At 40.0% G+C, this 12,483-nt stretch overlaps 1 protein-coding gene across 1 annotated transcript in view; it reads left to right on the top strand.

The window, feature by feature from the left end:
* Positions 1–12,483, top strand: part of Ubxn4 (UBX domain protein 4) — a 32,023-nt gene that overhangs the window by 5,769 nt on the left and 13,771 nt on the right. The window contains exons 2-8 of the mRNA XM_036202236.1: positions 1,354–1,456; positions 4,702–4,730; positions 5,749–5,867; positions 7,636–7,804; positions 8,093–8,186; positions 10,361–10,415; positions 11,452–11,616. Of these exons, the coding sequence (XP_036058129.1) occupies positions 1,354–1,456; positions 4,702–4,730; positions 5,749–5,867; positions 7,636–7,804; positions 8,093–8,186; positions 10,361–10,415; positions 11,452–11,616 (734 nt within the window). The remainder of the gene's footprint in view (positions 1–1,353; positions 1,457–4,701; positions 4,731–5,748; positions 5,868–7,635; positions 7,805–8,092; positions 8,187–10,360; positions 10,416–11,451; positions 11,617–12,483) is intronic.

Consider the following 12,483-nt stretch of genomic DNA (forward strand, 5'->3'; position numbering starts at 1 on the left):
TTCTCTTTGCCCTCCTAGAATATTTTCTATTTGGGAGACAAAGACAGTAAACAATAAAGATAATTAAGATACATGGTGTATTAGAAAGTGGTTGACCTGTGATGGTTTTTATGTCCAAGTCTTTATAGGAAAGCTAATTTTTACAACCTGTTTAATGTTAAGTGCTGGAGAGATGGTTCAGTGGTTAGGAGTACTTGCTGCTCTTACAGAGGCCCCGAGTTCAGTTCTCAGAAGCTACATGACAGCCAGCTGCTGTGTAAGGACAGACACCCGAGTGGGACTGGACACGCCAAGGGCATTTGTTCTTCTTCCACAGGGCTCGGGTTCAGTTCCCAGCATAGCGTGGCAGCTTACTGTCCATAATCCCAGCTCCAGGGCATCTGAGGCCCTCTTCTGGCCTCCCCCTCCCCCAAGACAGGGCTTCTCTGTGTAGCCCTGGCTATGCAGGAACTCACTCTGTAGACCAGGCTGGCCTTGAACTCAGGAGATCTGCCTGACTTGTCTGCCTCCTGAGTGCTGGGATTAAAAGTGTACGCCACCACCACTCGGCCTCTTCTGGCCTCTGAGTACTAGACTACTAGACGTACATGTATGTATATATATACAGACAGACAGACAGACAAAACACACACAAAATAAAAATAAGTAAAGAAATCTTTTAAAAAAGACTCAGCGGGGAAGAACCATTTAGGCTACTATAATTGTCTGGGTGACCTCTGCTAACTTTGCTCAAGGTGGTAGCAATGGAAGTTATAAGTAGTAGTTACATTTGTGTGTATTTTTTAGGTGGCCAACTGAAGTTAGAGATAAAGTTTTGGGGCTCATTGGTATGTGAGCTCTGTGGGGGATCAAACCAAGGGCTTTGTGCGTTCAAGACAAGCACTTCACCATGGCCACAGCTTCTGAAGGATCAGTTTTCAAGTCTGGTGAAGTTAAGAGAGTACTTGCTAAACTAGGTGTGGTGGAGCACCCCTTTAATCCTAGCACTTGGGAGGCAGAAACAGTGAGTTCCCAGATTACATACAGACTGTCTCGGGGGGGGGGGGGGGGGGACACATTTGTTGCTCTGAGAACCAGTTTTGTTCCCAGCACTCACATGGCAGCTCACCCTGTCTGTATCTCCATTTTCAGGGGTTCCAAAACCATCTTCTGGCCTCCTTAGGCATTGCACATTGTGATGCTCAGAAGTGTATGCAAGGCAAAGTGCTTATACACATAAAATAAAAAATAAAATTTGAAAGAAAAACATTTGTGAGTTATATTTTATGTGGAGTTCTAGTTTCACAGGGGAAAGAATTTAGAATTAGCAGTCCTGGTTTGGCCTTTCTAAGAGTTCTTGAAATGTTCTCACAGGTGATGATGAGCAGTCTACACAGATGGCTGCAAGCTGGGAAGATGAGAAAGTGACAGAAGCATCTTCAAACAATTTTGTGGCTATTAAAATTGATACTAAAAGGTATGCTTATGCTTTAATGTTTCATTACTTTTTTATCTTGTAAGCATGGTTTTTGTTATTTTTGATGATACTCTTAGACAATTACGAATGTTAAGTTTATGGGTACACATATCTACGGTATAGACAAATTTCTAAGCCGTCTTATTAAATAAAAAACACGGAGCCAAATATAGGGGTGAAGGCCTTAGAGATCAGGGAAATAGGAATAGCTACCAGTTAACCTTACCTCACCACGCTGCAGCTTCCAAAAGTGAGCTATTTCCTGTCTATCCATGCCTTTATTGCCTTGTTGTACTGCCCTCTCATTGGCTCTTAGCCCAGCTACCTCACTTCCTTGTTACTGTCTGTACAGACCTCCAGGTCTCTATGGTTGGTACTGGGATTAAAGGCATGTGTCACCATGCTTGGCTCTGTTCCCTAGCGTGGCCTTGCACACAGAGACTGCCTGCTAAGTAAGGTCATGTGCTACTACTGCCTGACTTTTGTGTTCACTTAAAATGGCTTGCTATTTCCTCTGATCTCCAGGCAAACTTTATTAACATACAAATAAAATACCACCACACTAAGGCACTAAGGTATATTGGGAACTTAAATTACATTTTTATTGTTTTTGAGTATATCACTGCAGCCAGTTATGGGAATTTAAATTATTTTGTTAGATTACTATTTAAACTTTATTATAAAGAAGTTATAAGGCAAAATTAATATTTTCATGGGAACTTAATTTCTGGTTACCATTTTCAAATTCATTAGAGTTTCTCTTGTCCACCACACATCCATGTAGCATGTAACAAAAAATATGATTTGGGGGCTATCAAAACAGCTCAGCAGGTAAAGGCACTTGCCACCAAGCCTGGTGACCCAGGTTTGATTCTCCAGAGCGCACATGCTAGAAGTAGAGAACTGACTCATAATTATCCTCTGATTTCCACATATGCGGCATGGAGTGTATGCACTCATGAGTGTGTGCACACAAACTTATAAAGAAATAAGTCAAAGAGAATAAAGACATAGGGCCTCATAGTTCCTGTTAAACAGGCTTTTGTTTTATTCTCTGTCCTCCTTTTTATTGTGTGTGTGTGTGTGTGTGTGTGTGTGTGTGTGTGTGTGTGTGTGTTTTGAGACAGGAACTTGTGTAACCCAAGTTGGCCCCAAACTTGCTATGTAGCTAAGGCTGACCTTGAGTTACTGACCCTGCTGCTTCTACCTCTGAAGTGTTAAAATTATGCATATGCGTCGCCATACCTGCCATTTTACTTTGTACAGTGGCTTACAAAGTTGTATAAGGTAGGCTTGAACTCATTGAGTAGCCCAAGCTATTCTAGAATCTGTTTTCCTGTCTCATCTTCCCAGCTAATTTGGATTTTAGATTTTAGCCTGGCAATAATTTTCAGACTGTAAGATCTTTAATTTATTAACTGTTACAAATGTCTTTTTAATATTCATCTCAAAATAGATAACATGCTTAGAAAAACATTGTTAAGATAAAAAGGTTCAGGGGGCTGAAGAGATGGTCCATTTAAGCACACTGGCTACACTTCCAAGAGGACCTGGGTTCAATTAACAGCACCCATACAGAGTCTCAAAACTACTGTAATTCTAGTTCCAGGGATTACAAAAAATCCAATACCCGCTTCTGGCCTCTGTGGACATCAGACACACATGTAGTGTACATACACACACATTAAATACATGAATGTTCAGAACTTTACCTGTAAGCTCATGAAACTTTCACTTACATTGTTTTATATTAACAAAAGTAGCATAAAGCAGACCTGTTTTATAGTTACTGAACTATATAGCATATGTTTTATTTTATTTTTATTCATGTGTGTGTATAGGTGCCTGCCTGAGCCCATATATATGTGCCCCACATCCATGCAGTGTCTCTGCAGGCCAGAAATGGGTCTCAGGTCCTCTGAAAGTAGAGTTACAGGTATTTGTGAGCCACCTGATGTGGGTACTGCCATCTGACTGGAATCTCCTGGAAGAGCATCAAGCTCTCTTAATTGCTGAACCGTCTCTCCAGCGTGTTGTCTTTGGTTTATAGCAGTATGTGGGAATTATGCGATTACTGGCTTTGTTCAGTATCTGATTAATACTACTCTAAAAAGTCTCTCTTATTCCTGACTGTGTGTGTAAGTGTGCATTCATGGGTTTTGCTAGTGATTGAATTGAGGGATGATACATGCTAGGCATGTGCTTTACTGTTATCTGAGCCCTCTCTCCTATCCCTTGACCACCAAGCTCTTTACTGGTGTTAAGTAAATCATTAAAATATATTTTCCAATTTAAATTTTTTTTATTATCATAGGGAAAGGGACACACACGTAATAGCACACATATGGATGCTTTGGTAGAGTTGGTTCTCTTCCATCTTCCTGTATGGTCTGGAGATTTAACTCAGATTGTCCAGCTTGCCCAGCAACTGCCTTACCCAGTGAACCATCTCAGTGGCCCTCTGACTTTTTTTGTAGAAGTGATGGTATTTGACAACTTTCTATACCTTTTCCCTGTTAATTCTTTTAGACAGTTTTTCTTGATGGATATTTAGGGTGTTTCATCCTTGTTATTACAGAGTAGTATGCTATGTCACTGTATCTTAATACAGGCTAAGATTTTTTTAAAGATTGATGTGTATTCTATAAGTATTTCCGTGTATGTCTGCATCATGTGCATACAGTGCCCAAGGAAAGGGGTGCTGGATTGCCTGGAACTGGGGTTACAGGTGATTGTGAACTACCATGTGGGTACTAGAAGTAAAACATGGTCCTCTGAAAGAGCTGCCCATGCTCTTAACCACTGAGCCATTTCAACAGTCCCCGAGATTTTATTTAGGTATATTTGCTATTAAAGAAGTAACACGAGATATTCTTTTTGTTTTGTTCTTTTCCAAGATGGGTCTCACTATGTAGCTCTGGCTGTCCTAGAACTCACTGAATAGACCAGACTGACCTTGAACTCATAAAAATCCTCCCACCTCTGCCTCCCTAGCACTTGTAAACCTAGCCACCACTTTGTGGGTTATAAAAAGAAAGGATTGTTTAATCTGGAAATTATAAAACAGCAATTAAAAAGAACAAAAATGTCTTGTGAAATAAAATTCATATTTCTGCCCTTCCATCTTATTGCTATGACAACTAGTAGTTTTTAAAATATACTTGTGGTTATATAGTAAATTTAATGAAAGCAACCCAGTATTTGGAAAATAGTTGAATTCATACTATGATTTTTCTTTTTTACAGTGAAGCCTGTCTGCAATTTTCACAAATCTGTATCCTTTCATTGAAGAATTGGTTTCATATATATTATATTTTTTCTTTTTTTAATTAAAAAATTTATAATTTAGTTTTATTTAAGACTTATCTTCTGGTAGAAGTAATGTTGCAGTCTTTTGAGGTAATACATTGTAACTAATGGCAAAGTAGATGTTTTACTTTTTTCTTTTTTTAATTTATTTTTATTTTATGTGCATTGAAGTTTTGCTTGCATGTATGTCTGGGTGAGGGTGTCAGGTCCCCTGGAACTGTAGTTTGAGACAGCTGTGAGCTGCCATGTGGTTGCTAAGAATTGAACCTGGGTCCTCTAGGAAACCAGTTAAGTGTTCTGAGCCTTCTCTCCAGTCCCCAATGTGTGTGGGTTTGGTTTTTTTTGTGTGTGTGTGTGGGGGGGGGGGGGGTGTTGTTGTTGTTTTTTTAATGGCCTTGCTGAATTGCAGGATCATCCTGGTTTTTGTTGTTTTGTTTTTTGTTTTTGTTTTTGTTTTTTTTTGGAGCTGAGGATCGAACCCAGGGCCTTGCGCTTTTTAGGCAAGTGCTCTACCACTGAGCTAAATCCCCAACCCCTTGTTTTGTATTTTTTAATTAACTGATTTTTAAAAAAATTTCCTGTGCATTGGTTTTGCCTATATGTATATCTGTGTGAGGGTGTTGGGTTCCCTGGAACTGGAGTTACAGACAGTTGTGAGCTGCCATATGGATGCTGAACCAATGTTTTCTTTTTTAATGTGAATATCTGAAGAGTAGTATGGAGTAATTTAGTTGAAATGTTAAAAGTAGGTGGCAAGAGGCAAAACAGATAAAATGATGTAGGAAAATGAAATACATTTTCACTCCAATATGCTATACAAACCATAAATCATTTTACATATCACATGCACTAGAGGCATGATATGGTAATGGGGGTGAGGAACATTGTGAAATCCATGAAGATGATGTGTTTTGCTTTGTTATTGTATTTTTTAAAACTTCTTGTTTCAAACATGAACTATTAGACTTAATTAACCCGTACAGATCCTGTAGTCTGTGTTCCATCCAGTTTCTTTATAGGAGACAGTGGAATCCCTTTGGAAGTAATAGCAGGGAGTGTTTCTGCAGATGAACTTGTTACAAGAATTCACAAAGTCCAGCAAGTAAGAAGGAAGGAACCAGAACTTTTTTTTAGGGAGTGGGAGGTTTCAAGACAAGGTTTCTCTGTATAGCCCTGGCTATTCTGGAACTAGCTTTGTAGACCAGACTGACCACACACTCACAGAAACCCGCCTGCCTCTGCCTCACACGTGCTTCTGGGATTAGTGTTTGCCTTAGCCACCACCTGCTTTTTTGTTTGTTTGTTTGGTTACTTTTTTTGTTTGTTTTTTGTTTCCTAAGATTTTGTTTTTAATCCACAGTAGCCCTTTGGAAGTTTGTTTGTTTTGGTTTGGTTTGGTTTTTCAAGATAGTTTTTTGGTTGTTGTTGTTTTTGTTTTTGTTTTTCAAGACAGGGTTTCTCTGTGTAGCTTTTGCTCCTGTCCTGGATCTCGCTCTGTAGACCAGGCTGGCCTAGTACTCAAAGAGATCCGCCTGCCTCTGCCTCCCAAGTGCTGGGATTAAAGGCGTGTGCCACCATATCTTGGTAGAAGATTTTTTTTTCCTTATTCTGGCCTCAATCTCATTAATGGTTATGGATCTGTTTAAATTGTTTATATCTTTTTTATTTAATTTTTGCTAGGTCATAGGTGTCCAGGGAAATTCCCATTTTGTCTAGATTTTTCAGTTTTATTCATTTATATTTATTTTATTCATTTATTTATTTTGCTTTTTCAAGGATTTCTCTGTGTAGTCCTGGCTGTCCTAGTACTCTTTTTGTAGACCAGGCCGATCTCAAACTCAAAGATCCTCCTGCCTCTGCCTCCCCAAGTGCTGGGATTAAAGGCATGCACCACCATGCCCTGCCATTAATTTCATCGTTATTTCTTGCTATCTGCTGCTTCAAGATTTGGATTGTTCATATTTTTCTGGAACTTTGGGGTTGCAAGGCTATTTTTTCCTTTAATCATTGATTAGAGTGTAGAAAACAACAGGTGGTTTTTTTGAGGTTGGTACAGGTGAAGACCTGCCTCTGTGTTTCAGGGCTTTTGAGTATCAGTCACCCTTCTAAAGGGATGCCTATGTGAGTATCAAGTACACCCCTAGAACCTTAATTCTCAGACTTCGGCAGTGAAGAAAAGAAGAGTGACTCCGGAATTTGATTCCCACACTGGCCTTAAGTTCAGAGCTGTCAAGCTCCAGGTTTTAGCCTCTCAGTGTGCAGGGTATCTCTTAACATAGTTCCTAGCCCAAGCGCTGTCCTGCACTGCACTCTTCAGCCCATGGAGTCCTTCCCTCATGTTCCCTGAGTCTGTTTGGACTTTCTCACTCAAGGGCTGTGGCAGGCCACATTGATGCTTCCCAACCTGTATATGTTCTCTGATCTCAGGCCCTGGAATAGTTCAGTTTTTAACAATAGATATTCTCTGAAGATAGCACAGAACTGCCCTCTGAATCCTATAGCTTGACAAAGTAGTATTACCCCAGCCAGTGACCCATTTATCAGAGGAACAATGTTGCCAACACCTGCAATGATGGGGCCCTTGAGAGAATGAGCTCGTCCTGAGTGTGGTATTGCCCATCTTCTATCTGCCTTGCCTTTGGAAGTGGCTTGAGCCCCTCCCCTGGCTAGAAGGTCCCTGTGCTTTAAAACCTTTTATGGGTGGGAGATAGAGCTCATCCCCCAGGACTGAAGAAGGAAAATTATGCTCTGGCCAGCTTGTAATTGAATTTCGTTGTCTTTACTGAGTACTTAGTATTTCTACTCTAGGTGTGTATGTGTGTTCATAATTAATCTACCATTAAATGGCTTTTTTTTTCTTTTCTCCCGAGATGCATTCATCAAAAGGTGAAACATCGGTTACAAATGACAACCAGTCAGAAAGTTCAGTATCTACCCCATCTGCCTCATTTGAACCTAATGACGTATGTGAAAATGCTGAGTCCAGACAGCTTTGTAAGACACCAGCTGCTTCAGACACAAAGTCAGATACTGCAGCAGGTACAGGAAGAGTATTCCTTCACTTTATATTTAAGGGCATGGGGTAGTCTCACTGTAGCATCCCAGACAGATAATATCAAGCCTTTCAAATGCATTTACACCCTGATAAACCCAAACCAAGCGTGAGGACTTAGCTTAGCTGGTGGAGTGCTTGTCTGGCATTCCATCAGCACAGTGGTGCATTTCTGTCATCCTAGTATTCAAGAGACAAGGTTAACAGATGATTTATACCTTTTACAAGTTGCATTACATGCAATATTCTTATTTTGTTTTCTTTTAATAATTAAGGAGGAGAATGCTCAGGTTGTGACAACCCCTCCCAGGAACCTCATGGATGTTCAAACCAGAGACCAGCAGAGGATCTCACTGTTAGAGTGGAAAGGTTTGCTTTTACTTTTGTTGAAAGCATTTTGTTTTAAAAAATTAATTTCTAGTTATTTTGTTAACTTGAATGAAACTTAAATATAATGCAAATGAAGATTCAGAGTTGTAGGTTTAAATTTTTGATTGCCTCAATAATTGAGCTATTCCATGATAATTTAAACTAGGGTACAGCTTTTCTGTATCTTTGAAGTTGTCAGTCAGCTGTAGATCTGAGCGTTTTGTTCTAAGAGTCCTTTTGGTACATGCATGTGTGTCCATCTGTCACTTTCACTTTTATCTCTTTATATCAGAAGAAAAATAAGCTCCAGATGAACAAAAAACATAGCTCATGTTATGCATATGCACTTAACTGGGGTTCTGCATAACTACTAAATGTCATTTTTTTTTTTTTTTTTTTTTTTTTTTTTTTTTTCCAGACAGGGTTTCTCTGTGTAGCTTTGTGCCTTTCCTGGAATTCACTCTGTAGCCCAGGCTGGCCTCGAACTCACAGAGATCCACCTGCCTCTACCTCCCAAGTGCTGGGATTAAAGGCGTGCGCCACCACCGCCCAGCTAAATAAATAAATCTTAAAAAAAAAAAAAAAGAAAGAAAGAAAGAAAAAAAACTAGGGAAAAAAAAACAGACCCTAAATAAATGACATCTGCGGGCAGTGGTGGCACACGCCTTTAATCCCAGCACTTGGGAAGTAGAGGCAGGCGGATCTCTGTGAGTTCGAGGCCAGCCTGGTCTACAGAGTGAGTTCCAGGAAAGGCGCAAAACTACACAGAGAAACCCTGTCTTTAAAAAAAAAAAAAAAAAAAAAAAAAAGATTTATTTATTATGTATATGGTATTGTGCAGGTATGTGTTCCTACATGCCAGAAGAGGGCACCAGATCTCATTACAGACAGTTGTGAGCCACCAAGTGGTTGCTGGGAATTCAACTCAGGACCTCTGGAAGAGCAACCAGTGCTCTTAATCTCTAAGCCATCTCTCCGGCCCCCTAAATGTCATTTTTTTTATTGGTTGAACTAATAGTAAAGGTCTCTGACTCATTGTAGTTTCTAGTTTAGGGCTTATAAAAATGCAATAACTATGAATTTATCTGTTATGAGGTAATTAAAAAGTGTGAGTTAATGGCTAATATTTTTAATCTCAACATAAAACCTTTAATATTATGTGGAAATTAAAAATGCTTTTTTAGTTTCCTTTAATTAAAGGAAATGAACTTAATTTAAATTAAATTTACCCCTTTAATTGTCCCTTTAATCCCAGCACTCAGGAGGTAGAGGCAAGCGAATGTTGTGAGTTAGGGGCCAGCCTGGTCTACAGAGTGAGTTCCAGGACAGCCAGGCTACACAGAGAAACCCTGTCGCAAAAAAGAAAATTTTAAAAAAAGATACTTGTTAGAAGACACTGGAGTCTGGCTCAGTGTTAGAACACTTGGCAGACATGAGGTCCCAGTTTCCATCCTCAGCTCTGCAGAACAGAAGAACGACAGAAATAAATACATAAACCTTCAAAGGAACTGGTGTCTTGGCCACTTGCAGCTGTGAATACAAGCAGTTGTGAACTTTAAGAAGTGGGCTATGGTGCTGGGCGGTGGTGATGCACCCCTGTAATCCCAGCACTCGGAAGGCAGAGGCATTCGGATATCTGTGAGTTCGAGGCCAGCCTGGTCTACAGAGCTAGTCCAGGACAGGCTCCAAAGCTACAGAGAGACCCTGTCTCGAAAAAGGGGGGAGGAGGGGCTGTGGGAATTGAACTTTGGTCCAGTGCATGAACAGTAAGCTTTTAACTGCTCAGCCATCTCTTCAGCTCAGGCTTATGTATGTTTCAAGCACTATCTGTCTGATACATCATGGAAAAGGGAGAACTCTGATAGTAGAGCTAGGCTAAAACAGGGTGGAAAAGGCTTCTGATGGATCCTGCAGGGCCTGATCTCTGTGGGGAACAGGAGATGTGCAGACAAACTGTGTTGTACTTTCAGAGTTCTGTTTTGGTTTCCATATTTCTTTTTGTTTTAGCTAAAGAAATCCTTTTTGAGACAGCTGATTATGTAGTCCTAGCTAGCCTCTGTTTCCTAAGTGCTAATGTTAAAGCTGTTCACCCCATCCCTGGTGCCGGCCCCAATAAAATTCTTAGTTGTGTTTTGAATAATAGAATGTATCTTGGTGCTTTGTTGTTTAAACAGACTCACAAAAAAACTTGAAGAAAGGAGAGAAGAGAAAAGGAAGGAAGAAGAACAGGTAGGGCTCACACTTAGCATCCGATCACTCTGTTACTTGAAGGAATTTCTGATTTGTTGTCCAGTGTAGCAGACCTATGGTGATATCCTTAGAGCTCAATGTTGTCCTGTGGTGAAGGAAATTATGTGTTCTTTGCACTCAGGTTATACTGTATGCACTTTAGGATCCTGGTTATTGTTTGTCTGTTTGTCATGATTGCTATGCAGTCCCTGCAGGACCAGAAATCTTAGGGTGCCCACCTGTTTATTTTCTTTTTGTAAATTACCAAGAATGATTGACTAATCTTTTTCTTTCCTCTGTGCATTGATCCTTTCGTACTAATGAGCTAAAGAAGTTGATCTAAAATTGCTAGATTTGAGGAAAGTCAAATTTGTAGATATCCTCCTGAATTTTGTATCTAATGCTGCATTCTGGTGTACTCCTTATCTTTGTCACAATAATTGTGCCTCATCTCTTTGGGGTCTCATATAGATTATCATTTTTTCAAGACAAATAGTTGACTGCCATATTGTCCTTGAAGGGTAACACATTTGCTGTAGAAGCTAAAGACTTTATTATTCTGATTGGATACAGATTACACTGAGGGCATTGTACTCTTTGTTTGGTTGGTTGGTTGTTTGTTTGGTTTTTTGGAAAGGGTTTCTCTGTGTAGTCCTGGCCGTTCTGGAACTCACTCTGTAGACCAGGCTGATCTGGAACTCACAGAGATCCACCTGCCTCTGCCTCCTGAGTACTGTGAATAAAGGCCACCACCACCTGGCTTCTTCAGCTCTTTTTAAAACACGCACGCACGCACGCACGCACACATGTATGTGGAGATCAGCAAACAACTTAGAGCAGTTGTTTTGTTCTTTCCATTATGTGAGTCCATAGTGGGAACTTTGGCGGGTCCTTTTACTCACTGAGCATCTCACCAGCAGACATCTCATGAAGTTCTTTGACTGCATTCTATGATTAGCTTTCTTTACATCAGGACACTATCTGGGACAGAAGATTAGATTACAGTTTTGGTTCATAGTTCTTCTCTTTGATTCAGAGAGAGATTAAGAAGGAAATTGAAAGGAGAAAGACTGGAAAGGAAATGTTGGATTATAAAAGAAGACAAGAAGAGGAATTGACAAAAAGAATGTTAGAGGAAAGAAGCCGAGAGAAGGCAGAGGACAGAGCGGCTCGAGAGCGCATCAAGCAGCAGATTGCACTGGTGAGCTTCCTCGCGTCCCCGGCCATTCATTGGGAGACACTGTGGAGCCAGCAGAAGCCCTGACCTTCCTTCTCTAACTGAACCTGAGAAGTGCTGGCCTTAGAGAAGAGAGCCACTGGCATTGAAGTTTACTTTAAATGCTTGCATCTCTGACATTTGTGATACTGTTTCTTCATGCTTTTCAGTCATTACCAACAGTGCACACATACCACATTTTAGTAATGGGAAGAATACCATCTGGGCTTCCCTTTTTAAAGGAATTATATATTGAATTGAAATAGTTAAGAAAGAATTAATAGATAATTATTTTAATTTTTAACATTTTTCTTTTTTTATCCATATGGCTACTCAAAAAATGTTTTTAAAATTTTTTTCTTAGGATTTATTTATTTCACATGTATGAATATTTTGCCTGCATGAATGCATGTGTACCAGTTGTGTGCCTGGTGCCCTCAGGGGCCAGAAAAGGCTATTGGATCCTTTGGGATGACTGTTAAGTCATCACGTTGGTGCTGGGAATTGAACCTATACAAGAGTACTATACAAGAGTGACAGGTTCTCTAAACCGCTAAGCCATCTCTACCACCCAACCCCATCAAAAAACGTGTATGTGGGGGGGGGGGGAGAGGGGGAGAGAGATATGACATATTTGGATGTCATAGGACAACTTTGTGAAGTCAGTTCTCTCCTTCAACCTTTATATGGTTTCTGGGACTCAAGGTCACCAGGCTCATATAATTGCTTTTACCCTTGAATCAATTTCACTAGCTGAAGATTGAGTGTTTTGTTTTGTTGTTGTTATGTTTGTTATTAATGTATTTGTGTGTTTAATTATATGTAGGTGTGTATCTGATGTGGACATATGCA

The sequence above is a fragment of the Onychomys torridus genome, chromosome 11, assembly GCF_903995425.1.
Source record: "Onychomys torridus chromosome 11, mOncTor1.1, whole genome shotgun sequence".
Classification (NCBI taxonomy): domain Eukaryota; kingdom Metazoa; phylum Chordata; class Mammalia; order Rodentia; family Cricetidae; genus Onychomys; species Onychomys torridus.